This window comes from Scyliorhinus canicula, chromosome 3 (genome assembly GCF_902713615.1).
Source record: "Scyliorhinus canicula chromosome 3, sScyCan1.1, whole genome shotgun sequence".
NCBI classification, from domain to species: domain Eukaryota; kingdom Metazoa; phylum Chordata; class Chondrichthyes; order Carcharhiniformes; family Scyliorhinidae; genus Scyliorhinus; species Scyliorhinus canicula.
Genome location: NC_052148.1, coordinates 55,167,881 through 55,195,121, shown reverse-complemented (window position 1 = coordinate 55,195,121; position 27,241 = coordinate 55,167,881). Strand labels below are relative to the sequence as shown.

Below are 27,241 nucleotides of genomic sequence, written 5' to 3'. Positions count from 1 at the left end.
TTCTTCTAGTAAGGCTGCGAGAGATGTGCCCCCTTTAGCCTTCTATAATTAACTGTTTCTAGCAGAGCTGTGAGAGCTGCCTGCAAAGTACTGTGCACACCCCTGTCTGCATTAAGGGAGCGGTGGTTTAAGGCGGAGATGGTTAACAGCTTCAAATTCCTAGGAGTAGACACCACCAAACATCTGTCCTGGTCCACCCACATCGACCACCAAGAAAATACAACAGCGCCTATACTTCATCAGGAAACTAAGGCAATTCGGCATGTCGACACTGACTCTAACCAACGTTTACAGATGCACCATAGAAAGCATTCTATTTGGCTGCATCACAGTCTGGTATGGCAACTGCTCGGCCCAAGACCGCAAGAACCGTCAGAGAGTCGTGAACACAGCCCAATCCATCGCACGAACCCGCCTCCCATCCATTGACTAGCTACGCATCCCGCTGCCTGGGGAAAGCAGACAGCATAATCAAAGACCTCTCCCACCCGGTTTATTCACTCTTCCAACTTCTTCCATCGGGCAGGAGATCCAAAATTCCGAGAACATGCACAAACAGTTTCAAAAACACCTCCTTCCCCGCTGTTACCAGACTCCGAAACGACCTCTTATAAACTGACCTGATTAATATTACACTCCTGTATGCTTCATCCGATGCCGGTATCTATGTATTTGGATTGTGGACATTGTGTTGCCCTTTTATGTATTTTCTTTCTATTTTATTTTCATGTACTAAATGATCTGTTTGAGCTGCTCGCAGAAAAGTACTTTTAACTGTACCTCGGTACACGTGACAACAAATAAATTCAAATTCACTCCCTATCTCCAACTGCAATAAAATTAGCTAAACTAAAATTTAAAAGCTTCTCTACAAGATCCCTATTGCGAAGTAGCCACTGCTGGTTTATTTACCCTTCATATTGTAGCCCTTTCTAAGCACAATAGAATCACAGTTGGAATTGAAATCAATTCCCACACATACAAACACCTTTGCCCAGCATAAATCTAACTACAACTTACTGATGCAGATACATTAAATTAAACGCACTGAAAATTATTCCTGATTTCTAATGTTTACCAACATAAATACGTATCCCTTATAACTACCTTTATTTTCCTAATAATATAGATAGAAAAAAAAGCAATGGTCCAAACAGCAACTCTACTATAAACTTTCCTCCAGCCCAAAACACAATTGTTTACCACTACTGCTTTGCTTCCCAACACTGCACCAACTTCCTATCCATTCTTCCACTGTCCTATTTTATGGGCTTTGTCTTTGCTGTCAAGCCTGTTATGAGGCACTTTATCAATGCTTTTCGGGTCCATGTACACCACATCAACTGCATTATCCTCATCAACCGACTCTTGTTATCACATCAGAAAACCTTTTTGCACAAGGGTATAATACTTGAAATTTTCCAGTCCGCTGGCACCACCCATAAGTCGAACGATGACTGAAAGATTATGATCAGAACCTTCACAATTTCTATTTTCCCTTCAATATCCTTAGACATATTATATCCAGTTCTGGTGACTTTAAGCACAGCCAGCCTGCCTTACATTTCACAAAATAAGGCAGACAGAAATGGTCATTGTCACAAGAGGGAAGGAAGTTGGGCTTGGGAACAAAAGATGAATTACGGTTCCACACCTCCAAACTTGGCCCAACCAAGCAGCTGCGTACACGGATTAAATCAATGCCCAAAGACCAGTGGGTGCTGGCCAAAGCCAAAGTGGATGACGTTTAGTCTTTGTCAATATTAATTTAAATTCACTCACTACTCAATGTCATGCAATGTCAGTTAGATAGTGAGACAACAATCATGATATCAAATGGAGGTGATGTAGAGGAAGAGCTAATTTTAACATATATTGGGAAGCTGCTCACATGCTCCCAAATGATATCAATAAGGGATAAACTATAAAAGGAGGAAGAGTCAAAAGATAAAGTTCATCATACACCAGACTTGACAGCACAGGCAATAGAGGCAAAAATAAAAGTTAAATGGAGGCAATGTCTACATTCAGAAAGGTGCCAGGAAGACAAATTGCAGGAAAAGAAATATTGAAGCGGATGACGTTGCTGAAGACAATGGAGAAGTGAAGTTGAGGAGAAACATCTTGTCATGGTCACAGTCACACAGATCTTGACCATATCTGACCAACACGGCCTCAGCAGTGTGGCTGGGAGAGATGTTAGATTTGTGACTCTCCAGACGGAACAGGGTGGGGAATGTGACTCTCCAGGTGGAACAGGAGAGGTTGTTTGTGGGAAGATGCATTGTTGCCCAGCAATGGAGGAAATGGAGAGTTGAAGATGGATCATAGCTGGAGACAATGATTACAATGCATAGTCTGTTTCTTAAAGTTGCTTTTGAAAACCATTAACTAAATATTAAAAGTAAATAATGAAGTTACCAAAAGTCAAGAAAGAAATAACTTTACCTCACAATACCTTATCAAAATTCAGTATTAATTCTCATAATTTAAATGCTTTTTCTTTAAATTACACAAGAACAGAGAACAGAGAACGGTTCACACCTTTGTGGCAATTTTTTCATGTGCTCTCCGATGAAGGTGGCATTAGTCATGCTCATTAATGTATTAGCTAAGGAGATAAGAGAGAGCAGGTGTTGAGTTGTGACTGCCCTGGACACATTATATGCGCTGTTTCCCAGAATGAGTTTTTTTCCTGTTTCAATGGCACCATCTAGTGTCATGCAAGTAGTCTGTTTGAAGCCAGGAAGCATCAGTGACATATGTCCTCCCCTTGAAATCAAACCAAAAGATACGGGACAGTGAGGTTTTAACATGCCAAGGCGAATGAGGCAAACCTCATCTAATCCTTCATTCAACCCCCAAGCATGAAGACAGGACATGAATAGCTTGGCAGTGTCCATTGTTAGGTTGTACTCTAACAGTGTGAGTGGTTTTGACTTGCTGCCCTTGTATTCCGAGTCACTTTCTTCCCTTTTCTGCTTCTTCATCTCCTCGTCATCATCTTCATCATCATCCAGCAAATGCTCCTTAATATTCTCTTTGATGGTTTCTTTCACCTGCTGGAAGAGGACAGCTGCTCTCTTCCCAGTCAGGAAGGAACTGCCTTTGTCAGTGCTACCTTGTGTTTTCTGGAGGCTCTCTGGAGAAATAAGAGTGGGATTGGGTCTGGATGCTTCTTCCGTTAGCAGCTGGATGATCAGAGCTTCCACATCAAAAAATAATATATGGATATCTGGGTCTGTGAGGTTGGTTTTCATGGCTTGAACCATAAGAGCATTATGGGAGTACTTTGGCAAAGCCCCCTACAGAAAAAGGACACAGGAAAATAAATTAGTGATGATAGAAATCCATAATTAACAAACTGAAGATTTCAAACAAAGCATTTTGAACTAAATGGCTGAACAAGCTCTTTCCCAAAACAAGCATTCTAAATTAATAGGCTTACTCAACTATTCCTGCTAAAGCCAAAAGGAACATTGAGAAAATTGTGGAACAAGAGAATGTCATTGTTAATCCATTTCAAGGGGCTGGTTTAGCACAAGGCTAAATCGCTGGCTTTGAAAGCAGGCCAGCAGCACGGTTCGATTCCCGTACCAGCCTCCCTGAACAGGCGCTGGAATGTGGCAACTAGGGGCTTTTCACAGTAACTTCATTTAAAGCCAAATTGTGCCAATAAGCGATTTTCATTTCATTTCTTCCACAGAACTCATCAACATTCCCTTTACATTTGGTCTTCCTCAACAATTTAAGCTCCCCTGGACATAATGTGCCAAGTTCATCCTCACTGCCAGTGGAAAAGGAAAATCAGTTTTTACTACTGAATTGCATTAACTGACCAGATTAGTTTGAGGGGAAAATGAGAGCCACCCAAACCAATCAGATCAGTTGAAGGGCAAGTCTAGATTTTGAGAACACCAAATTGGTAGCAGATTGAAAATAAAGGTTGTTATAAACAAAGCAGGCAGTGGGAGAGCGTCAGCATGAAACATTACTTCTCTTTGTGTTGCTCAAACACAAACCTGAGGCAGTAAATTATGATAAGTTGCCAGCTTTTAAAAACGATAGTAACAAGTGTATGCATTTAATACATAGAGCATAGAACAGTACAGCACAGAACAGGCACTTCGGCCCACAATGTTGTGCCGAGCATTGTCCGAAACCAAGATCAAGCTATCCCACTCCCTGTCATTGTGGTGTGCTCCATGTGCCTACCTAATAACCGCTTGAAAGTTCCTAAAGCGTCCGACTCCACCATCACAGCAGGCAGTCCATTCCACACCCTAACCACTCTGAGTAAAGAACCTACCTCGGACATCCCTCCTATATCTCCCACCCCGAACCTTATAGTTATGCCCCCTTGTAACAGCTGCATCCACCCGAGGAAATAGTCTCTGAACGTCCACTCTATCTATCCCCCTCATCATCTTATAAACCTCTATTATATAGAACATAGAACACTACAGCACAGAACAGGCCCTTCGGCCCTCAATGCTGTGCCGAGCCATGATCACCCTACTCAAACCCACGTATCCACCCTATACCCGTAACCCAACAACTCCCCCCCTTAACCTTACTTTTATTAGGACACTACGGGCAATTTAGCATGGCCAATCCACCTAACCCGCAAATCTTTGGACTGTGGGAGGAAACCGGAGCACCCGGAGGAAACCCACGCACACAGTGGGAGGACGTGCAGACTCCACACAGACAGTGACCCAGCCGGGAATCGAACCTGGGACCCTGGAGCTGTGAAGCATTTATGCTAACCACCATGCTACCCTGCTGCCTATATTATGTCGCCTCAACCTCCTCCGCTCCAAAGAGAAAAGCTCTAGCTCCCTCAGCCTTTCCTCATAAGACCTATCCTGCAAACCAGGCAGCATCCTGGTAAATCTCCTTTGCACCCTTTCCAATTCTTCCACATCCTTCCTATAATAAGATGACCAGAACTGCACACAATACTCCAAATGTGGTCTCACCAGGGTCATGTATAGTTGCAGCATAACCCCGCGGCTCTTAAACTCAAGCCCCCTGTTAATAAACGCTAACACACTATAAGCCTTCTTCACGGCTCTATCCACTTGAGTGGCAACCTTTAGAGATCTGTGGACGTGATCCCCAAGATCTCTCTGTTCCTCCACATTCCTCAGAACCCTGCTTTGACCCTGTAATCCGCATTCAGATTTTTCCTACCAAAAAGAATCACCTCGCACTTATCAGGGTTAAACTCCATCTGCCATTTTTCAGCCCAGCTCTGCATCCTATCAATGTCTCTTTGCAGCCTACGACAGCCCTCCACCTCATCCACTACTCCACCAATCTTGGTGTCATCAGCAAATTTACTGACCCACCCTTCAGCCCCCTCCTCCAAGTCATTGATAAAAATCACAAATAGCAGAGGATCCAGCACTGATCCCTGTGGTACACCGCTAGTAACTGGTCTCCAGTCTGAACATTTTCCATCCACTACCACCCTCTTGTCTTCTATGTGATAGCCAGTTACTTATCCATTTGGCCAAATTTCCCTCTATCCCACACCTCCTTACTTTCTTCATGAGCCGACCATGGGGAACCTTATAAGAACATAAGAACATAAAACTAGGAGCAGGAGTAGGCCATCTGGCCCCTCGAGCCTGCTCCGCCATTCAATGAGATCATGGCTGATCTTTTGTGGACTCAGCTCCACTTTCCGGCCCGAACACCATAACCCTTAATCCATTTATTCTTCAAAAAACTATCTATCTTTACCTTAAAAACATTTAATGAAGGAGCCTCAACTGCTTCACTGGGCAAGGAATTCCATAGATTCACAACCCTTTGGGTGAAGAATCTCCTCCTAAACTCAGTCCTAAATCTACTTCCCCTTATTTTGAGGCTATGTCCCCTAGTTCTGCTGTCACCCGCCAGTGGAAACAACCTGCCCGCATCTATCCTATCTATTCCCTTCATAATTTTAAATGTTTCTATAAGATCCCCCCTCATCCTTCTAAATTCCAACGAGTACAGTCCCAGTCTACTCAACCTCTCCTCATAATCCAACCCCTTCAGTTCTGGGATTAACCTAGTGAATCTCCTCTGCACACCCTCCAGTGCCAGTATGTCCTTTCTCAAGTAAGGAGACCAAAACTGAACACAATACTCCAGGTGTGGCCTCACTAACACCTTATACAATTACAACATAACCTCCCTAGTCTTAAACTCCATCCCTCTAGAAATGAAGGACAAAATTCCATTTGCCTTCTTAATCACCTGTTGCACCTGTAAACCAACTTTCTGTGACTCGTGCACTAGCACACCCAGGTCTCTCTGCACAGCGGCATGCTTTAATATTTTATCGTTTAAATAATAATCCCATTTGCTGTTATTCCTACCAAAATGGATAACCCCACATTTGTCGACATTGTATTCCATCTGCCAGACCCTAGCCCATTCACTTAACCTATCCAAATTCCTCTGCAGACTTCCAGTATCCTCTGCACTTTTTGCTTTACCACTCATCTTAGTGTCATCTGCAAACTTGGACACATTGCCCTTGGTCCCCAACTCCAAATCATCTATGTAAATTGTGAACAATTGTGGGCCCAACATGGATCCCTGAGGGACACCACTAGCTACTGATTGCCAACCAGAGAAACACCCATTAATCCCCACTCTTTGCTTTCTATTAATTAACCAATCCTCTATCCATGCTACTACTTTACCCTTAATGCCATGCATCTTTATCTGATGCAGCAACCTTTTGTGTGGCACCTTGTCAAAGGCTTTCTGGAAATCCAGATATACCACATACATTGGCTCCCCGTTATCTACTGCACTGGTAATGTCCTCAAAAAATTCCACTAAATTAGTTAGGCACGACCTGCCCTTTATGAACCCATGCTGCGTCTGCCCAATGGGACAATTTCTATCCAGGTGCCTCGCTATTTCTTCCTTGATGATTGATTCCAGCATCTTCCCTACTACCTAAATTAAGCTCACTGGCCTATAATTTCCTGCTCTCTGCCTACCTCCTTTTTTAAACAGTGGTGTCACGTTTGCTCATTTCCAATCCACCGGGACCACCCCAGAGTCTAGTGAATTTTGGTAAATCATCATTAGTGCATCTGCAATTTCCCTAGCCATCTCTTTTAGCACTCTGGGATGCATTCCATCAGGACCAGGAGACTTGTTTACCTTTAGCCCCATTAGCTTGCCCATCACTACCTCCTTAGTGATAACAATCCTCTCAAGGTCCTCACCTGTCATAGCCACATTTCTATCAGTCACTGGCATGCTATTTGTGTCTTCCACTGTGAAGACCGACCCAAAAAACCTGTTCAGTTCCTCAGCCATTTCCTCATCTCCCATTATTAAAACTCCCTTCTCATCCTCTAAAGGACCAATATTTACCTTAGCCACTCTTTTTTGTTTTATATATTTGTAAAAACTTTTACTGTCTGTTTTTATATTCTGAGCAAGTTTACTCTCATACTCTATCTTACTCTTCTTTATAGCTTTTTTAGTAGCTTTCTGTTGCCCCCTAAAGATTTCCCAGTCCTCTAGTCTCCCACCAATCTTTGCCACTTTATATGCTTTTTCCTTCAATTTGATACTCTCCCTTATTTCCTTAGATATCCACGGTCGATTTTCCCTCTTTCTACCGTCCTTCCTTTTGTTGGTATAAACCTTTGCTGAGCACTGTGAAAAATCGCTTGGAAGGTTCTCCACTGTTCCACCATAAAGTCTTTGCTCCCAGTCTACCTTAGCTAGTTCTTCTCTCATCCCATTGTAATCGCCTTTGTTTAAACACAAAACACTAGTATTTGATTTTACTTTCTCACCCTCCATCTGTATTTTAAATTCCACCATATTGTGATCGCTCCTTACGAGAGGATCCCTAACTATGAGATCATGAATCAATCCTGTCTCATTACACAGGACAAGATCTAGGACCGCTTGTTCCCTCGTAGGTTCCATTACATACTGTTCTAGGAAACTATCGCGGATACATTCAATAAACTCCTCCTCAAGGTTGCCTTTTTCCTTGATCCGACCCACCAAGGACTTCTCATGCCCCCTCCTAGTTCTCCGAAGCCCTTTTTTTAAGCTCATTCCTTGCTACCTTGTAACCCTCAAGCGACCCAACTGAACCTTGTTTTCTTATCCTTGCATACGCTTCCTTTTTCCTCTTGACAAGACATTCAACCTCTTTTGTGAACCATGGTTCCCTCACACGGCCATTTTCTCCCTGCCTGACAGGGACATACCTATCAAGGACACGCAGTATTTGTTCCTTGAACAAGCTCCACTTTATATTTGTGTCTTTTCCTGACAGTTTCTGTTCCCATTTTATGCTCCCTAATTCTTGCCTAATGGCATCATAATTGCCCCTCCCCCAATTATAAACCTTGCCCTGCCGTGTAGTCCTATCCTTCTCCATTGCAATAGTGAAAGACACCGAATTGTGGTCACTATCTCCAAAGTACTGTCCCACAAACAAATCTAACACTTGGCCCGGTTCATTACCCAGTACCAAATCCAATGTGTGGTATTGTCGGCCTATCCACATATTGGGTCAGGAAACCCTCCTGCACACACTGTACAAAAACTGCCCCATCCGAACTGTTTGATATATAGAGGTTCCAATCAATATTTGGAAAGTTAAAGTCACCCATGACAACTACCCTGAGACCTCCACACCTATCCATAATCTGTTTTGCAATTTCTTCCTCCACATCTCTATTACTACTTGGGGGTCTATAGAAAACTCCTAACAACGTGACCGCTCCTTTCCTGTTTCTAACTTCAGCCCATATTACCTCAGTTGGCAGATCCCCTTCGAACTGCCTTTCTGCAGCCATTAAACTATCCTTGATTAACAATGCCACTCCTCCACCTCTTTTACCACCTTCCCTACTCTTGGTGAAACATCTATACCCCGGAACTTCCAACAACCATTCCCGTCCCTGTTCTAACCATGTCTCCCGTAATGGCCACAACAGCGTAGTCCCAAGTACCAATCCTCGCTCCAAGTTCACCTACCTTATTCTGGATGCTCCTTGCATTGAAGTAGACACACTTCAACCCACCTTCCTGTCTGCTGGTACACTTCTGCAACCTTGATACCCTCCTCAGTACCTCACTACTCTCAACACTGGCTTCTGGACTACATCTCGTTTTCCCATCCCCCTGACAAATTAGTTTAAACCCCCCCCCCCCCGAAGAGCCGCAGCAAATTTCCCTCCCAGGATATTGGTGCCCCTCTGGTTCAGGTGAAAACCATCCTGTCTGTACAGGTCTCACCTTCCCCAGAATGTGCTCCAATTATCCACGTAACTGAAACCCTCCCTCCTCCACCATCCCTGCAGCCACTTGTTTATCTGCACTCTCTCCCTGTTCCTCAACTCACTAGCACGTGGCACTGGCAACAAACCAGAGATGACAACATGGTTTGTCCTAGCTCTCAGCTTCCACCCTAATGTTCATGGATTATGTGGATTTCAGCAAAGCCTGTGACTGGGCATCCCACATGGGATCCAGGGTAACTTGGGCAAGTTGGATCCAAAATTGGCTTAGTGGTAGCAGACAGAGGGTGGTGGTAGAAGGCTGTTTTGTACGCCTGAAATGCAGTGTCCAGTGGTATACAATAGGGATCAATGCTACGTCCCTTATTGTTCGAAATACGTATAAACGATATAGATGAGAATGTGTGTGGGGGTGGAGCAGATAATTAGTAAGTTTGTGGATGACATGAAGATAGGCAAATTGGTCCGATGGACAGGTCAGTGGCATAGGCAATGTAACCCTGAAAAGTGCGAGGTGATGCACGTTGGAAGACAAGGGAGTACTCAATGAATGGCAGGACACTCGGATGTACAGTGGAAGAGGGATCTTGGGTATTGGTCCACAGATCCCTGAGGACAGCAGCACAGGTTAAAGGATAGCAAGAAGTCATACGGGATATTTGCCTCTATCAGTCATGGCATAGATTATAAGAGCGGTTGGGGGGGGTTACATTGGAGCTGTACAAAACTTTGGTTAGGCCACAGCTGGAGTGCCATGTGTAGTTCTGGTCACCTCCCTTTGGGAAGGATGGATTGCACTGGAGTGTGGAGAGGATATTCACCAGGATGTTGGCTGGGATGGAGCATTTGAGCTCTGAAGAGAAGCTGAGTAGGCTCAGTTTTCTTTCTTCAGAGCAGACAAGGCAGACTTGATTGAGGGGTGTACGACTATAAGGGGTAGGAACAGGGTGGAGAAGAAGCAGCTGTTCCCCTTAGTTGAAGGATCAATATCAAGGGGATATAATTTCAAGGTGAGGGGATTTGAAGAAAACATTTTAAACCCAGAGGGTGGTGGGAGTCTGGAATTCATTGCCTGGGAGGCTAGTAGTGGCAGGAAACCTCAAAACCTTTGGCAAGTACATGGATGAGCATTTGAAATGTTACAACATGCAAGGTTAATAACTATTCAAACACACAGACCCGCATTTGAACACCTCCCCACCTATAGAATTATACAGGGAATATGTAGAAATTTCCAATCGTCTACAACCATGTTGTAAGATATAAACTTCTGGTCAATGCTGGATGACTTAGAATGCCTGCCTATTTTCTGAAACAAAGCTGTTTTTGATATCTAGCCATGAAGGCCATACTAAAGCAGTTGACATCCATTGGGAAACATGAGACATGACATTAATAATGAATAAAGAAACACAGATCAAAAATGCTGGAGTGTGGGTCGTCAGTTAGGTCCACAGTAAAAAAAAACAAAATTGGTTCTACATGCCTGCTCCTGCAAATTATATATTTGTATATTTTCTGAATTCAGTGATTCCATTGCAAAATAATTTATTTCCAATGCAAGAAAACAAACTCCCATTATCTAGAAACTACATTGGAAAATATACTCGAAGAATTATTATGGTTTTATGGCATTGCACAGACTCTAAAAAATTGTATTAAAATACCTAGTTTTTTCCAATTTAAATGATATGTAATCCTTCCAGGATAAATAATTCTTCTTGAGAAGCAGTGCTTCAAAACACACCAAATAAAATGTCAAATAAACTTCAGACAGCCTGTGAACAACTAGTAATCTCTAAATTTGATCTTGAAAAATGTGCTCTTGTGCATGTTAGGTATTTTAAACTGAAGCTACGACAAGGTGGCTGAGGCTTTCACATATCATGAAGGCTAGATTTAGACTGCTTTTTAAGTTATCAACCACGTAAGCCGATGTCAGCTTTTATTAATTTTCTAGTCATGCAAGTAAAAGTGGAAGTTCATGGAATTCAGGGGGAAATGGTCGTGATGACACAAAGTGACAGGAGACAGAAAGGGATGGTGTTCCCTCAGGATTAGTTGTCGGTTCATGACTCTTGTTAATTTTTATGAACAACCTAGGTGCAGTGTAAAGCAATATCAAGTACACAGCTGATATAAAACTTGACAAAGTAGTAGACATTGACAAGCAGGGAGCAGTGGCTAGAACTAGTAACCCAGAGGCCCAGTCTAATGGTCTGGGGACATGGGCTGAAATCACACCATGGCAATTAGAAGAATTTAAATTGAGTCAATAATTCTAGAATTAAAGCGCTAGTCTTGGTAATAGTGACAATGCAACCATTGTTGATTGTCGTAAAGAACCATCTTTAGAGAAGGAAATCTTCCATTACTACCCGGACTACATGTGACAGCACAGCAGCACAGTGAGAGCACTGCTGCTTCACAGCGCCAGGATCCCAGGTTCAATTCCCGCTTAGGTCACTGTCTGTGTGGAGTCTGCATGTTCTCCCCATGTCGGAGTGGGATTCCTCTGGGTGCTCCGGTTTCCTCCCACAAGTCCTGAAAGATGTGCTGTTAGGTGAATTGCACATTCTGAATTCTCCCTCTGTTTACCCGAACTGGCGCCAGAATGTGGCGACTCGGGGCTTTTCACAGTAACCTCATTGCAGTGTTAATGTAAGCCTATTTGTGACAATAAAGATTATTTTTTTAAAAAAGCATCTCAGTCCCAAGACATCACTGCAGGAGTTCCTCAGGCTAGTGTCCTCGGCCCAACAATCTTTAGCTGCTTCATCTATGACCTCCCCTCCAGCATAAGGTCAGAAGTGGGCATATTCGCTGAACATTGTGCAATGTTTGGCAAATTCGCAACACCTCAGATACTGAAGCAGTCCATGTTCAAATCCAGGTCATTGGAATAACGTGGCTACAAGTGTAGGTAAAGGGCTTGGAATTCTGCAGCACGTACCCCAAGCCTGTCCAACATCAACAAGACACATGTCAGGAATTTGATACAATGCTCTCTAATCTGATACTCTCTAATTGCCTGGATCAGTGCTATTCAAAAACTGTTGAGAGGTTTGACATCATCCAAGAAAAATAAATTCGCTTGAATGGATTCCCATCCACCACCATCAACATCCACTCCCTTCATCATCTGTGCACAATGGCAGCAGTGTGTACCATCTACAAGATGTACTGCATCACCGTACCAAAGCTCTTTCGACAGCACCTTCCACATCACGACCTCTACCACCTAAAACAATGGTAACAGATGTACGGGATTGCCACCACCTGAAAATTCTCCTCCAACCCAAACACCATCCTCACTTGGAACTACAGCGTCCTTCTTTTACTGTTGCTGGATCAAAATCCAGTAACTTACTCCCCAATAGTACTGTGGGTGTACCTACACCACATAGATGGCAGTGGTTCAAGAAGGCAGCTCACCACCACCTTCTCAAGACTAATTAGGATGGACAATGAATGCTGGCCTAGCCAGTGAAGTCAACATCCCTTGAATGAATGTTAAAAATAAACAATGAATGGGAGGAGACGGCTCCATGAATCTCCATCGTCAATGATGGCAGAGTCCAGTATATGAATGCAAATGGCATGCAGTCAATAACCAATTTGAGCTTCCTCCCGAGGTCGCCACCATCAAATAAGCCAATCCTCAGCCAATGCGATCAATTCCATGTGCTAGAGAAATGACTGAGAACACAATGTAGGAAAGGCCACAGACCCCAACGACAATGTTGTCATGAAGATGTGTGCTTCAGAACAAGCTGTGCCTCTGCACAAGCTGTTCCAATTCAGCTCCACCACTGGCACCAACCTGACAAAGTACAAAAGAACCCCCTCATGGCCTGTCCACAAAAAGCAGGAAAAATCAAAACCTACATACCTGCCTACTCTCAAAGTGATGGAACGTGCTGTTTGCAAAGCCATAAAGCAGCTCACCAATAATCTGGTCAGTTTGGATTATTCCAGAAATGGTCATCATCAGCCTTAATCCAAATATGAAATGGAATTTCTGAATTTCAGGTTGGGATAACAGTCCTTAACATCAGGTCAGATAAGAGACTACATGCGGATAGTTGCTTAATGTTTGCTTCCAATCACAATTCAGCAGTCTGTTCCCACATACAGCAAAACCTGAACAACATTCAAGCTTGAACTGATAAGTGACAAGGAACAGTGGAGGTACACAGCTGTCAAGGAATTACAGAGATAAAGTCAAAATACTGCAGATGCGGAAAATCGAAAATAAGAACAGAAAGTACTACAAAACCACAGCAGGTCAGATGTCCACCATTATCAATCTCCTTCCAACTGCGCATATACCACCGCACCCTTGTCAGCAACCTCCTCCCGCGGGAGGAGGTGCTGACAAAACAACAGTAGGGGCAGCAGGGTAGCATGGTGGTTAGCATAAATGCTTCACAGCTCCAGGGTCCCAGGTTCGATTCCCGGCTGGGTCACTGTCTGTGTGGAGTCTGCACGTCCTCCCCCTGTGTGCGTGGGTTTCCTCCGGGTGCTCCGGTTTCCTCCCACAGTCCAAAGATGTGCGGGTTAGGTGGATTGGCCATGCTAAATTGCCCGTAGTGTCCTAATAAAAAGTAAGGTTAAGGGGGGGGGGTTGTTGGGTTACGGGTATAGGGTGGATACATGGGTTTGAGTAGGGTGATCATGGCTCGGCACAACATTGAGGGCCGAAGGGCCTGTTCTGTGCTGTACTGTTCTATGTTCTATGTCTGGCAGCATCTGTTGAGCAAGAAACAGTGTCAATATTTAAAATCTGTATGACTGGTTCTTTGTTTGAGAGTGTGGGGGCCCGCGGGAGGAGGTTGCTGACAAGGGTGCGGTGGTATATGCGCAGTTGAAAGGAGATTGATAATGGTGGACATCTGAGTGCTGGCCTGGAGGGTTGCGTGACACAGGCCAGGGGACAACTCAAAAAAGGGTATGGCTGGGGGGCAGCACGGTGGCGCAGTGGGTTAGCCCTGCTGCCTCACGACGCTGCGGTCCCAGGTTCGATCCCGGCTCTGGGACACTGTCAGTGTGGAGTTTGCACATTCTCCCCGTGATTGCGTGGGTTTCGCCCCCACAACCCAAAGATGTGTAGGCTAGGTGGATTGGCCATGCTAAATTGCCCCTTAATTGGAAAAATGAATTGGGTACTCTAAATTTATATATTAAAAAAAAGGGTATGGCTGATCAGCAGGGGAGGGGGGAGGCCCCCAACAAGCTGATCAAACGATTGTGTATGTTAGCGCACCTGAGGAGTCTGAAAGCAGATGTGGCCTTTTCACAGGAGATTCAGTTGAAGACAGGGGACCAGATGAGGCTGAGGAAGGGATGGGTGGGACCGCCGCTTCATTCGGGACTGGATAAAAAGGCGAGAGGGGATAGTGGTGTTTGAGGTGAGGAGAATTGTGACCTATCCAGTGAGGAGAATATGTGATGGCGAGTGGAAAGTTGGAGGGAATGCCAGTAATTTTGGAAAATGTCTATGTCCTGACTTGGACTCACATCGGTTGATTAAAGCGGGGGGGGAAATTTTAATACGGTTATAGAACCAAGCTTGGAACGATCGAGTCTCAAGTTATCAAAGATGTCGGCAGCAGCAAAGGAGCTGAACGGGTTTAAGGAGCACATGGGGGAAGGTGGGGGGGGGGCGGACCTGTGGAGGTTTGTAAGGCGGAGAGTGAAGGAGTTTTTATACTTCCCCCATATGCACTGGGTGTACTCCCAGATTGATTATTTTCGTGCTAGATAAGACACTGTTGGTGGGGGTGGTCAACTCGGAGTATTTGGCAATTGTGGTTTCAGACCACCACCACATTGGGTGGATCTGCACATGGCTCCTGGGGAGGTGGGTGCAGCAGCCACAGTGAAGGCTGGACTTGGGGTTGTTGGTGGACGAGGTGGTGTGTGAGCGGGTAAGGGCTGCCATTCGGGGCTACATGGAGCTAAACAATACAGGGGAGGTCACGGCCGCCACGCTGTGGGAGGCAGTCAAGGCGGTGGTTAGGGAGGAGTTTATTTCAATTGGCCGCATATGGAAGAAGCTAAGCGACTAGAGACGGCACGACTGCTGGACGTGATTTTGAGGGTGGATAGGAGATACTCGGAGCCAGGACTGTTGAAGGAGAGGCAGAGGCTTCAGATGGAGTTTGGGCTCGTCTCCACAGGGAAGGCTGTGGGGCAGTTACGGAGGGCCAGAGGGATAGTGTATGAGTACAGGGAGAAGGCGTGCAGAATGTTGGCCCATCAGTTGCGAAAGCAAGAGGCTGCGAGGGAGATTGGCAGAGTGAGGGACTAACTCTGTGGTGACTAACCCGGAGTGGGTGAATGGTGTGTTTGAGGCGTCCTATAGAACATTATACGGGTCTGAGCCCCTGGCCGAGGATGAGGGGATGTGGCAGTTTTAGAACGTGTTGGAGTTTCCCCAAAGTGGAGGAGAGGCTGGTTCCGGGGCTGGGGTCTCCAAATCGAGTTGAGGGTGGTGTTAGAGAGTATGGGGGCAATGCAGGCAGAGAAGGACCCAGGGCCGGACGGGTTCCTGGTGAACTTCTATAAAAGCATTGGAGTGGACCTTGAGGGGCGCAAAATTAAGCATGGGAGAGAAGGGATCTCCCCCTACATTGTTGCAGGCTTCCATCTCCCTGATTTTAAATAAGGAGAAGGATCCGGAGCAGTATAGGTCGTACAGCCCGATATCACTACTGAATGTTGACACCAAGCTGTTGACCTCACAAATCCAGGACTTCCTCCGGTGGTGATAGGTGAGGATCAAACAGCTTTTGTAAAGGAGAGGCAGTTGCCGGCAGACATGAAGAGGCTGTTTAATATAATCATAAGAGCATAAGACCATAAAGATATAGGAGCAGAATTAGGCCACTCGCCCCTTCGAGTTTGCTTCGCCATTCAATCAGGCTGATATTTTTCTCATCCCCATTCTCCTGCCTTCTCCCCATAAGCCCTGATCCCCTTATTGATCAAAAACCTATCTATCTCTGTTTCAAAGACACTCAGTGATGTGGCCTCCACAGCCTTCTGGGGCAAAGAGTTCCAAAGATTCACCACCCTCTGGCTGAAGAAATTCCTCCCTCTCTCTGTTCTAAAGGATCATCCCTTTAGTCTGAGATAGTGTCCTCTGCTTTTAGTTTTTCCGACAAGTGGAAGCATCCTCTCCACACCCAGTCTCTCCAGGCCTCTCGTATCCTGCAAGTTTAAATATGATCCCCTCTCATCTTTCTAAACTCCAATGAGTACAGACCCAGAGTCCTCAAACGTTCCTCACACGACAAGTTCTTCATTCCATGGATCATTCTTGTGAACCTCCTCTGCACCCTTTCCAAGGCCAGCACATCCTTCCTTAGATGCGGGACCCAAAACTGCCCACAATACTCCAAATGGGGTCTGACCAGAGCCTTATACAGCCTCAGAGGTACATCCCTGCACTTGTATTCTAGCCCTCTCGACATGAATGCTAACATTGCATTTGCCTTCCTAACTGCTGACTGAACCTGCACGTTAACCTTAAGAGAATCGTGAACAAGGACTCCCATTTAGGCATCTTCCCATTTAGAAAATAGTCTCTGCCTCCATTTCTACTTCCAAAGTGCATAACCTCACACTTTTCCACATTGTATTCCATCTGCCACTTCTTTACCCACTCTCCTAGCCTGTCCAAGTCCTTTTGAAGCCTGCCTGCTTCCTCAACACTACATGTCCCGCCAGATCTTTGTATCATCTACAACTTAGCAACAGTGTCTTCAGTTCCTTCTTCCAGATCATTAATGTATATTGTGAAAAGTTGTGGTCCCAGCACAGAACCCTGAGGCACACCACTAGTCACCAGCTGCCATCCTGAAAAAGGGCCCCTTATCCCCACTCTCTGCCTTCTGCCAGTCAGTCAATCCTCTATCCATGCCAGGATTTTACCCTGAACATGATGGTCTCTTAACTTATTTCTCAGTCTCCAATGCGGCACCTTGTCAAAGGCCTTCTGGAAATCGAAATAAATCACGTCGACTGGTTCTCCTTTGTCTAACTTCCTTGTTACTGCCTCAAAGAATTGTAACATTTTTGTCAGACATGACCTCTCCTTCACGAAGCCGTGCTGACTCAGTCCTAATTCATCATGTACTCCGCAATCTCATTTTAAATAATGGATGCTTTTCTATTTTGTATGCTTTTTCTTTAGCTTTTATGCTATCCTTGACTTCCCTCATCAGCCATGGATGCCTTGTCCTCCCCTTAGCATGTTTCCTCCTCCTTGGGATGAATTTCTGTTGTGCCTCCCTAATAACCCCCTAAAACTCTTGCCATTGCTGTTCCACTGTCTTCCGTGCTCGGCTCCTTTTCCAATCAACCCTGGCCAGCTCCTCCCCCATGTCTTCGTAGTTATCCTTATTTAATTGTAATACCGTTACATCTGATTGCAGCTTCTCCCTCTCAAACTGCAGGGTAAATTCTATCATATTGTGGTCGCTGCTCCCCAAGGGTTCCTTCACCTCGAGTTCCCCAATCAAGTTTGCCTCATTACACATCACTAAATCTAGAATTGCCCGTTCCCTAGTAGGCTCGGTCACAAGCTGCTCTAAAAATACATCTCTTAGACATTCCACAAATTCCTTTTCTTGGTATCTACTACAAACCTGATTTTCCCAGTCCACCTGTATATTGAAGTCCACCATAATTATTGCCTTTTTTACATGCCTTTTCTAGTTCCTGATTTATTTTCCGCCCCACCTCCTGACTACTGCTAGGGGGCCTGTACATAACTCCCATCACATCAGGGTCTTTTTACCTTTGCGATTCCTCAACTCTACCCACAGAGATTCTATGCCTTCTGATCCTATATCACTCCTTGCTATCGATTTAACTTCATTCCTTACTAACAATGCAACCCCGCCCCCTTTGCCCATCTGCCTGTCCTTTCGATAGGACACATACCTTGTATATTTAGATCCCAGCCCTTATCCCCTTGCAGCCATGTCTCTGTGAAGCCCACAACATCTTACCGGCCAATTTCAATGTGCGCAACAAGCGCCTTATGCTTTCGGAGGGGAGGAGGTGGAGGTCGTGGTGGGGCAGTTTGGGTTCGGGCAGGGGTTTGTGGATTGGGTCCGGTTTCTGTATAAGGCGCCGCTCGCAAGCCTGCAGATGAACCAAGTGAGTTTCGGGTACTTTGGGTCACATCATGGGATGAGGCAGGGGTGCCCACTCTCCCTGTTGCTCGTCACCTTGGCAGCACCGCCGCTGGCAATGGCACCTAGGACATCGAGGGACTGGAGGGAGATTAAGTGGGGGGAACATTGAGCACAGAGTCTCATTGTGTGCAGACATCCTGTTGCTGTACATTTCAGACCCCTTCAACAGTATCGAAGGCATCATGGGGATTTTGGAAGAACGTGGCCGGTTTTCGGGGTATAAGTTGAATATGGGGAAGAGTGAGGTGTTCCAGATTGAGGCGAGAGGGCAGGAAAGGAGGTTAGGGGGTTGCCATTCAGGGTGGTGGGGGCGTGTTTTAGACACTTGGGTGTCGAGGTGGCTTCGTGGGTACCATCTAGTAGGTGCATCGCAGTAACTCACCAAGGTTCCTTAGACAGCACCTTCCACACCCACAACCACTACTATCTAGAAGAACAAGACCAGCTGATACCTGGAGGTTCCCTTCCAAGTCACTCACCACCCTGACTTGGAACTATATCACCATTTCTTTACTGTCGCTTGGTCAAAGTCCTGGACCTCCCTCCCCAACAGCACTGTGGGTGTACCTACACCTCGGACTGCAACGGTTCAAGTTAGCAGCTCATCACCACTTTTTAAAGGGGAACGAGGGATGGGCAATGAATGCTGGCCAGGCCAGCAAAGTCGACATCCTGTAAATTATTTGTAAAAAAAATCTACTGGGTGCACGACAGCAACCATAGAACATAGAACGTTACAGCGCAGTACAGGCCCTTCGGCCCACGATGTTGCACCGTCCTCTGAAACCCTTCTAAAGTCCCTCTACACTATTCCCTTATCGTCCATATGCCTATCCAATGACCATTTGAATGCGTTTAGTGTTGGCGAGTCCACTACTGTTGCAGGCAGGGCATTCCACGCCCTTACTACTCTCTGAGTAAAGAATCTACCTCTGACATCTGTCCTATATCTATCTCCCCTCAATTTAAAGCTATGTCCCCTCGTGCTGGACATCACCATCCAAGGAAAAAGGCTCTCACTGTCCACCCTATCTAATCCTCTGATCATCTTGTATGCCTCAATTAAGTCACCTCTTAACCTTCTTCTCTCTAACGAAAACAGCTTCAAGTCCTTCAGCCTTTCCTCATATGATCTTCCCTCCATACCAGGCAACATTCTTGTAAATCTCCTCTGTACCCTTTCCAATGCTTCCACATCCTTCCTATAATGTGGCGACCAGAACTGCACACAATACTCCAAATGCGGCCGCACCAGAGTTTTGTACAACTGCAACATGACCTCATGGCTCCGAAACTCAATTCCTCTACCAATAAAAGCTAACACACCGTACGCCTTCTTAACAACCCTCTCAACCTGGGTGGCAACTTTCAGGGATCTATGGACATTGACACCGAGATCGCTCTGCTCGTCCACACTACCAAGAATCTTACCATTAGCCCAGTACTCTGCCTTTCTGTTATTCCTTCCAAAATGAATCACCTCACACTTTTCTGCATTAAACTCCATTTTCCACCCGTCAGCCCAGCTCTGCAGCTTATCTACGTCCCTCTGTAACTTGTAACATCCTTCTGCACTGTCCACAACTCCACCGACTTTAGTGTCATCTGCAAATTTACTCACCCATCCTTCTACGCCCTCCTCCAGGTCATTTATAAAAATGACAAACAGCAACGGCCCCAAACCAGATCCTTGTGGCACACCACTAGTAACTGGACACCAGTCAGAGCATTTCCCATCAACCACCACTCTTTGTCTTCTATCAGCTAGCCAATTTCTGATCCAAACCGCTAAATCACCCTGAATCCCAATCTGCAATAGCCTACCGTGGGGAACCTTATTAAACGCTTTACTGAAATCCATAAACACCACATCAACTGCTTTACCCTCATCTACCTGTTTGGTCACCTTCTCGAAGAACTCAATGAGGTTTGTGAGGCACGACCTACCCTTCACAAAACCATGTTGACTATCTCTAATCAAATTATTCCTTTCCAGATGATTATACATCCTATCTCTTATAAACCTTTCCAAGACTTTTCCCACAACAGAAGTAAGGCTCACTGGTCTATAGTTACCGGGGTTATCTCTACCCCCCTTCTTGTACAAGGGGACAACATTTGCTATCCTCCAGTCCTCTGGCACTATTCCTGTAGACAAAGATGACTTAAAGATCAAAGCCAAAGGCACAGCAATCTCCTCCCTAGATTCCCAGAGAATCCTAGGATAAATCCCATCCGGCCCAGGGGACCCACTGAGGCTTCTCCAACAGCACCTTCCAAGTTTAATTCATGAATCCTGAATGAGTTTGTGTGGAAACATAATATTTAACTAACTTGCTAGAATTTTTTTTAGAAGTTTGCAATGCTGTCAATGTGGCATACATGGACTTTCAAAAGGCATTTGATAGTGATGCACAACAGACTTGCGAGCCAAGTTACAGATCTTAGAATAAAAGGGACAGTAGAGAAACATGGATGTAAAGTTGGCTGAATGATAGGAAACAGGAGTGATTAAACCTCTTTTTTGTGCTGGAGACAAGTTTATAGCGGAGTTCCCCAGTGGTCGCTATTGTGCCCCTTGCTTTTCCTAATATAAATTGATGCCCCAGACCTTGGTGTAGAGGTAACAATTTCAAAATCTCTGGAAGACATAAAACTTGGAGGCATTGTGAAATGAGGGTAGTGTAAAATTTCAAAAGGACATAGGTTGGTGGAAATAGCCAGATAAAATCTAACACGGAGAAGTGTAAAATGATTAATTTTGGTCGGAAAAATGAGGAAAGATAATATTAACTGAGGGGTACAATTCTAAAGGGGGTGCAGTTGCAAATGGACCTGGATATATATGTGCATAAGACATTGAAGGACAGATTGAGAAAACAATTAGTAAGGTATACAACATCTAGAGTTTATTTACAGGGTCATAGAGTACAAGAGCAAGGAAGTTACGTCAAACTTGTCTAAAACACTAGTTCAGCATCAACTGGAGTATTGCAGCGAGTCCTGGGAGCTGCATTTTCAGGAAAACGTGAAGGCAATGGAGAGTGCAATAAAGATTCACAAGGAATATCCCAAGGATGAGGAATTTCAGTTACAAAGATAATTGGAGTAGTTGGGACTAACGTCCTTAGAGAAAAGGTTGAGAGGAGATTTGACACGGATATCTAAAATCTTGACAGCAGATGGGGAAAAGCTGCTCCTATTCATGAAAGGATTGAAAGCGAGAATGCATGGTTTAAAAGTAATTGACAAAAGCAGCAACTGGAACAGGAGGAAAACCTTTTTGCACAGCAAATGATTGGGATCTGGAATGCGAGTATGGAGGCAGATTCAATCAACACATTTGAAAGGAACTTAAATGGTTATTGGAAAGTTAATTTTCTGCAGGGTTAAGGGCGAAGGTGGGAGAACGGCATGAGGTGAACTGCTCATTCAGAGAACCAGTGCAGACATGATTGGTTGAATGGCCTCCTTCAGTGCTGTAACAATTTTGTGATTGCGAAATCCAAGGCTCCACCATCTGGAAGGACTAGGGTATATATAGGGTAGATAGGAAGAAATTTTTCCCCTTACTCAAATGAACCAAGGGCATAGATTAAGTGAAGGAGCAAGAGATTTAGAGGCGATTTGAGGGAAAAGTTTTCATGAGGGTGGTAGGAATCTGGAAGTTACTGGCTGATCTTTGAGAAGCATTTAGATCAGCAGTTGAAATGCCGCAGCACACAAAGCTCTGGACCAAGTGCTGGAAAATTGGATTAGAATAGTTTTGTGAGAGCCACGCAGAGTCCAACACAAGTTTGAGTCAAACGAAACTTAGCTTTCTTTACACAGTACCAGCAGTTCATGACTGGTCATCTCTCTAGCCGGTACTATTTATACAACAGAAAAAGTTAACAATTGCCTACCGCCTTATCCGGGCAGCTCATATTCCACAAGATCCATGGGGTAACTAATTGTGTCTACCCAATACGATCTGTGCAGGTTACAACAAATAGACAGGTGCCTGATGGGTATACAAACATGATGGGTGGCAGGGGTTCTTGCTGTGACGTAAAAATATGATTTTATGGCAGCAAGCCCTTTGGCCTGCAATCAGTAACACGCTCAGGTGATTAATCCGAGTTGAGGGGTGTTGGCTGGGTTTTCTGGGCAGGGTGAACGCCGATCCTGATTTTTTGAACAACTGCAGAAGATTATGGAATGTGGATCTACACTGATTATAATTTTTTTATAATGTTCTTTGATCTTTTCTGGTGGTTCTGCCAAATTGCAATGGAATTAACTGTGTAATCTAGTGGAAACTCCAGGCCATTATGTATGCAAATAAATTTGAATATACAAATTGGGTAATGCATACAAGAAAATCAAACAGTAAACGTGTGAAATAAAGTATTCCAAATTGGACGAGGATTATTGGCTGAAAATATATTTGTTACCTCTTCTTGGACATAACACCATCAAAGATTGATTTGGAATTCTGTCTACACTGATCGTCAAGTAAAACAGGTTCAAAATGAAAAAAATATTGAATACCCAGAAGTGAAATCTAATAATTTCTTTAAAAAAATAATACACCTATTGTGCATATGCTGAAGCAAGCAATTAATTTCAAAAAGTACGCACAACTAAAGGATTAATGTATAATATTTCACAAGCCAAGTTTGCGATTGAGCGCTACAATGCAGCAAACTTGTAACAGCAAAGGAATCTGGTGTGCTGGCTAATATTTATTCCTAATCAGCATTACTAAAAGAAACAGAATATCTAGTTTTTATTTCACTGCTGTTCGAGGAACTTTGCGGTGCACAAACCAATTGTCGCATTCTCTGTACTTCAAAGGTATCCCATTAGTGGTTCAGTGCTTTTGGAAACCTTTATTTTCTTTTATACTGGGTGTTAGATTTGTGGAACAGAAATACATAAAGCATATAATAGAGTCAATTGATACATTTAAAAGAGGGTTGAATTATATCTGTTGAGAGAGTCAACAACACAAATAATCATGCAGAGAGTCTAACTAGAACTGTGTTGAATAGGTGCTTTTCTTCCTGGACTCTCCCATGAAATGGCAAAAAGTATAGTATGGTGATATCTAAAGACCATACTATGATATCTATGGCTGTCTTCTGTGGAAGAAGTCTCTTTGGGATCAGGTTGGGTTCAAGATAATATGCTTAGCAATGAGAAATTCAATCCTCTGTGATAAGCCTTAGTAATATTATCCCTGAGCTAATTAGACCCTAAGTACTCCAGGGCATCTGGCTCTTTGACGGACCTAGAGGAATAGAACCAATACAGGGAGCTGGGGTTTGTACCACTCAGCTCCAAATAACACACAAAACCACTGCCTGAACAAGCAAGGTGACCTTCGCCTGGTAAATAACTGGAAGCTTGCTGATACTCAGCCTTTTTAGCCAGTTAAATTCCAGCAATATCCTATCACATATTCTAATATTAGATGATTTGGTGGGAGGATGAATTTTTTTGTAGAATCCTTGGAGCCAAAACAAAAACTTTACTTCTCTGGATTTCTCAGTCATTTGATTTGGACAAATTTACCCTGTTGATGTCTTTCAATACATCAGGGGCAAGGCTTCACAGAAATAAGAACCAAACTAGAGGCATCTCTTTTGTTTTTTGAATTACTTCTTCCCTGGTGATACCGGTTTTATTTATGGGCTTTCTGATGATTACAAAAACTACTTTGTTTGTCGTGCTTCAATATACAAATGTGTTCTGTCTTCAAAACGTTCTCCGTAAATACCATTAATTTTGATTAAATATCATTAGATCCTCCAAAATAAAAGGACACTGTGGATCTGACAAAAAACAGATGACATGTGCTCAGTTATTTGCTCAACGTAACCGCAATTTCAGTCTGCATGTGATTTCTCAAAGAGGAATAGAATGAAAACTTTATACAAAAATACAACTTTAGCTGAGAGCGGATGCGAGATTCAACAGGGAATGGTTGAAGCAAATACAGAGGCAAATGAGCATATGAGGAAGAAGTGAATAGAGGGTAATGATGATAGATTACGACGAGGAAAATGTGGGGATAATAGTCAGGTGAAGCATAAACACTGGCAAGGACTGGTTGGGCTGAATAGTCTGTGAATGTATAAATACTCCATGTAGTCCAATGTAACTGCCAACAAAAACTCTTAGAAAACAATGGGCTGTTTTTGAAGAGGATACAGTTTGGGCACATTTGTGGCACATTCCCTCATGGGGGAAATTGGTCTGTTTGTACTGTGCATCTTATGTAATCTTGTATAATTAACTGGAATGATGTAAATGAGCACGTTTGATTGACTCGCGATATCCACCAGTCCCACTGTTAAGGTATATAAACGGGTACCAGGAAAGGAAAATCCACAGAGGTGGAAGGGCATTCAGACATGAATCAATGTGAGCTTCAGCTTAATATCTCCAGCCAATCGTGCTGACATTGTTACCGCAGTCCACAAAGGAAAAAAAAAACCTGACCTCATTTGTATGTGCATTTAATCCAGGATCAGTAACCAACCTCACCTGTTACAGCTTGTATGTTGACTTATTCTGACTATATGTTATAGTTGAGCTATTGGTCTGTCAATTCTCAATAAATTCTCCAATAATGGTTCAATCTTCACGAGGCGGGACTTCCGATGGCGGCCATGGCGTGCGTGGTCACCCATTTGGCAGTTCCAGCTCGCCGCTGTTTTTTTGTACCTTTTCCATGCTTATAGGGTGGATGTTTTGCAGAAAAGAGGAGTAGGACTGGCTGGAGAAGAGTTTGACTCCACTAGTGGGTCTGATGGATTAATCCATGGACCAGAATATGGTCCAGAAGAAGGGAGCAGTTGGAGCAAGGGAATCTCTGTGCGCCACAGGACAATATGGCGGAGGTAAAGGGTCTGCCTTGCTTGTCCAGTGGTCGACGGAGCAACTTGTGGACTTTCCAACTGAAAAGTTTAGCCGACAGAGGAAAGAGACCCAGGAGGATCTCGTCAAGGCGGTAGAGCCGTTAAAGCGGGAATTGACCGAGTGGAGTAGAGGCCGGAGCCCCAGGGCCAGGCCATTCAGAAAGTGGAGGAGGCGCTCGCTTTGTTGGCGGCCGAGATAGGTGTGATGCGGGAGATTCAGCAGCGGTTAAGGAGAAGGTGAAGGACTTGGAGAACCTTGTCCAGAGGCAGAACATAAGAATCGTGGGGTTGTCTGAATGTATCGAGGGAGCGGATGCTGGCGTGTATTTAGCCAAGATATTGAAGAATATGGTGGGCGAGGAGCCCTTTGACTGGCCCCGGAGGTCGACCAAGCGCAGAGGGTACTGATGAGGAAGCTGCAGGCAAATGAGTCACCGAGGGAGATGCTGGTGCATCTTCAGCGGTTCCTGGACAAGGAGAAGAAACTGAGATGGGCAAGGCAGGCGAGAGGTGCACCTGGGAGGGGAGTGAGCTTCAGGTGTACCAAGACTTGGGCGTGGACCTGCCGAAGAAGAGAGCCGGGTTTAACCGGGTGAAGGGGGCGAAGTTTGGGATGTTGTACCCAGCCCGCCTCTAGGTAACGTTTAATAGCCGAGAGCACTATTTTGGAACACCAAGGAGGCGATGGAGCTTGTAAGAGACAATGGACTGACAGGGGAATGAGGACATTGAACGTGGAAGTCATGTGAGGAGATGGGCATTTTTTTGGTCCACTTTTTCTTGTTAGTTGTTGGAGAACTTTCCTCATTCAAGATGTTTTGTTCTGATTGAGGGCAAGAGCACCTTTTTTTCCTTGTTGCATTGGAGATGTGTTGGAGAAGGGGGGGGAGGGGAGAAAGAGAGTAGGCGGTTTAGCCGCATTGGGCAGGGGCTACCAGGCTAGTTGGGCAGGCTAGTTAACAGGAGATCAGTGGGAAGTGATCAGGTGGTTAGTGCAGCAAAGGGGGATGGGGTAATTGTTTTGCTTAAGGAAAGGGGGAGGGGAGATGCTGACAAAGGTGCTGTTGCTGGGGCATAGCATGGGACGGTGGACACCTGAGTGTGGCCCTGGAGGGGCACTGGTCACAGGCCAGGGACTGGCCTAAGAAGGGGTATGGTTGACCGGCAGCGGAAGGGGGGGGGGGGGGGGGGGGGGGGCAGTGCCCTTCGACCAGGCTGGTTACATGGAACGTGAGGGAGCTGAATGGGCCGGTTAAACGGTGGCACGTTCACACGTACCCGAGGAGCTTGAAGGCGAACGTGGCCTTTTCACAAGAATCACACTTGCAGATTGCAGATTGTACATGGCTAAGGAAAGGATGGGTAGGGCAAGTCTTCTATTCGGGATTAGACGAATTAAGGGGAGGGAAACTTTAACACGGTCATTGATCCAAGGTTGGACCGGTTGAGCCCGAGGTTTGGGAGGTTGGCGGCAGTGGCGAAGAGCTGAAGGGATTCATAGAGCGCATGGGGGGGTATGGACCCGTGGAGGTTTGGGAGGCCGAGGGCAAAGGAGTTTTCGTACTTCTCCCATATGCACAGGGTGTACTCTCGGATTGATTTATTTGTGGTAGGTAAGGCATTATTGGCAGGTGTACTCGGTGATCGATGTGTCAGACCATGCACTGCATTGGATGGACTTGCAAGTTGATTGGGGGAGGGTGGTGGGTGCCCAGTGCCCACAGTGGAGGCTGGGTGTAGAGTTGCTGGCAGATAAGGAGGTATGTGAGCGGGTGAGGGCGCCATTTGAGGGTAAGTAGAGCTCAATGACACAAGGGAGGTCTCGGCCGCCACGCTG

The 27,241-nt window shown here is 44.9% G+C and overlaps 1 protein-coding gene across 6 annotated transcripts in view; it reads right to left on the bottom strand.

Moving 5' to 3' along the window:
* LOC119962662 (WD repeat-containing protein 7) overlaps window positions 1-27,241 on the bottom strand; it is an 869,538-nt gene that overhangs the window by 620,913 nt on the left and 221,384 nt on the right. For all 6 annotated transcript variants that reach the window (XM_038790561.1, XM_038790562.1, XM_038790559.1 and 3 more), the window contains one exon: window positions 2,545-3,305. In XM_038790561.1, the coding sequence (XP_038646489.1) occupies window positions 2,545-3,305 (761 nt within the window). The remainder of the gene's footprint in view (window positions 1-2,544; window positions 3,306-27,241) is intronic.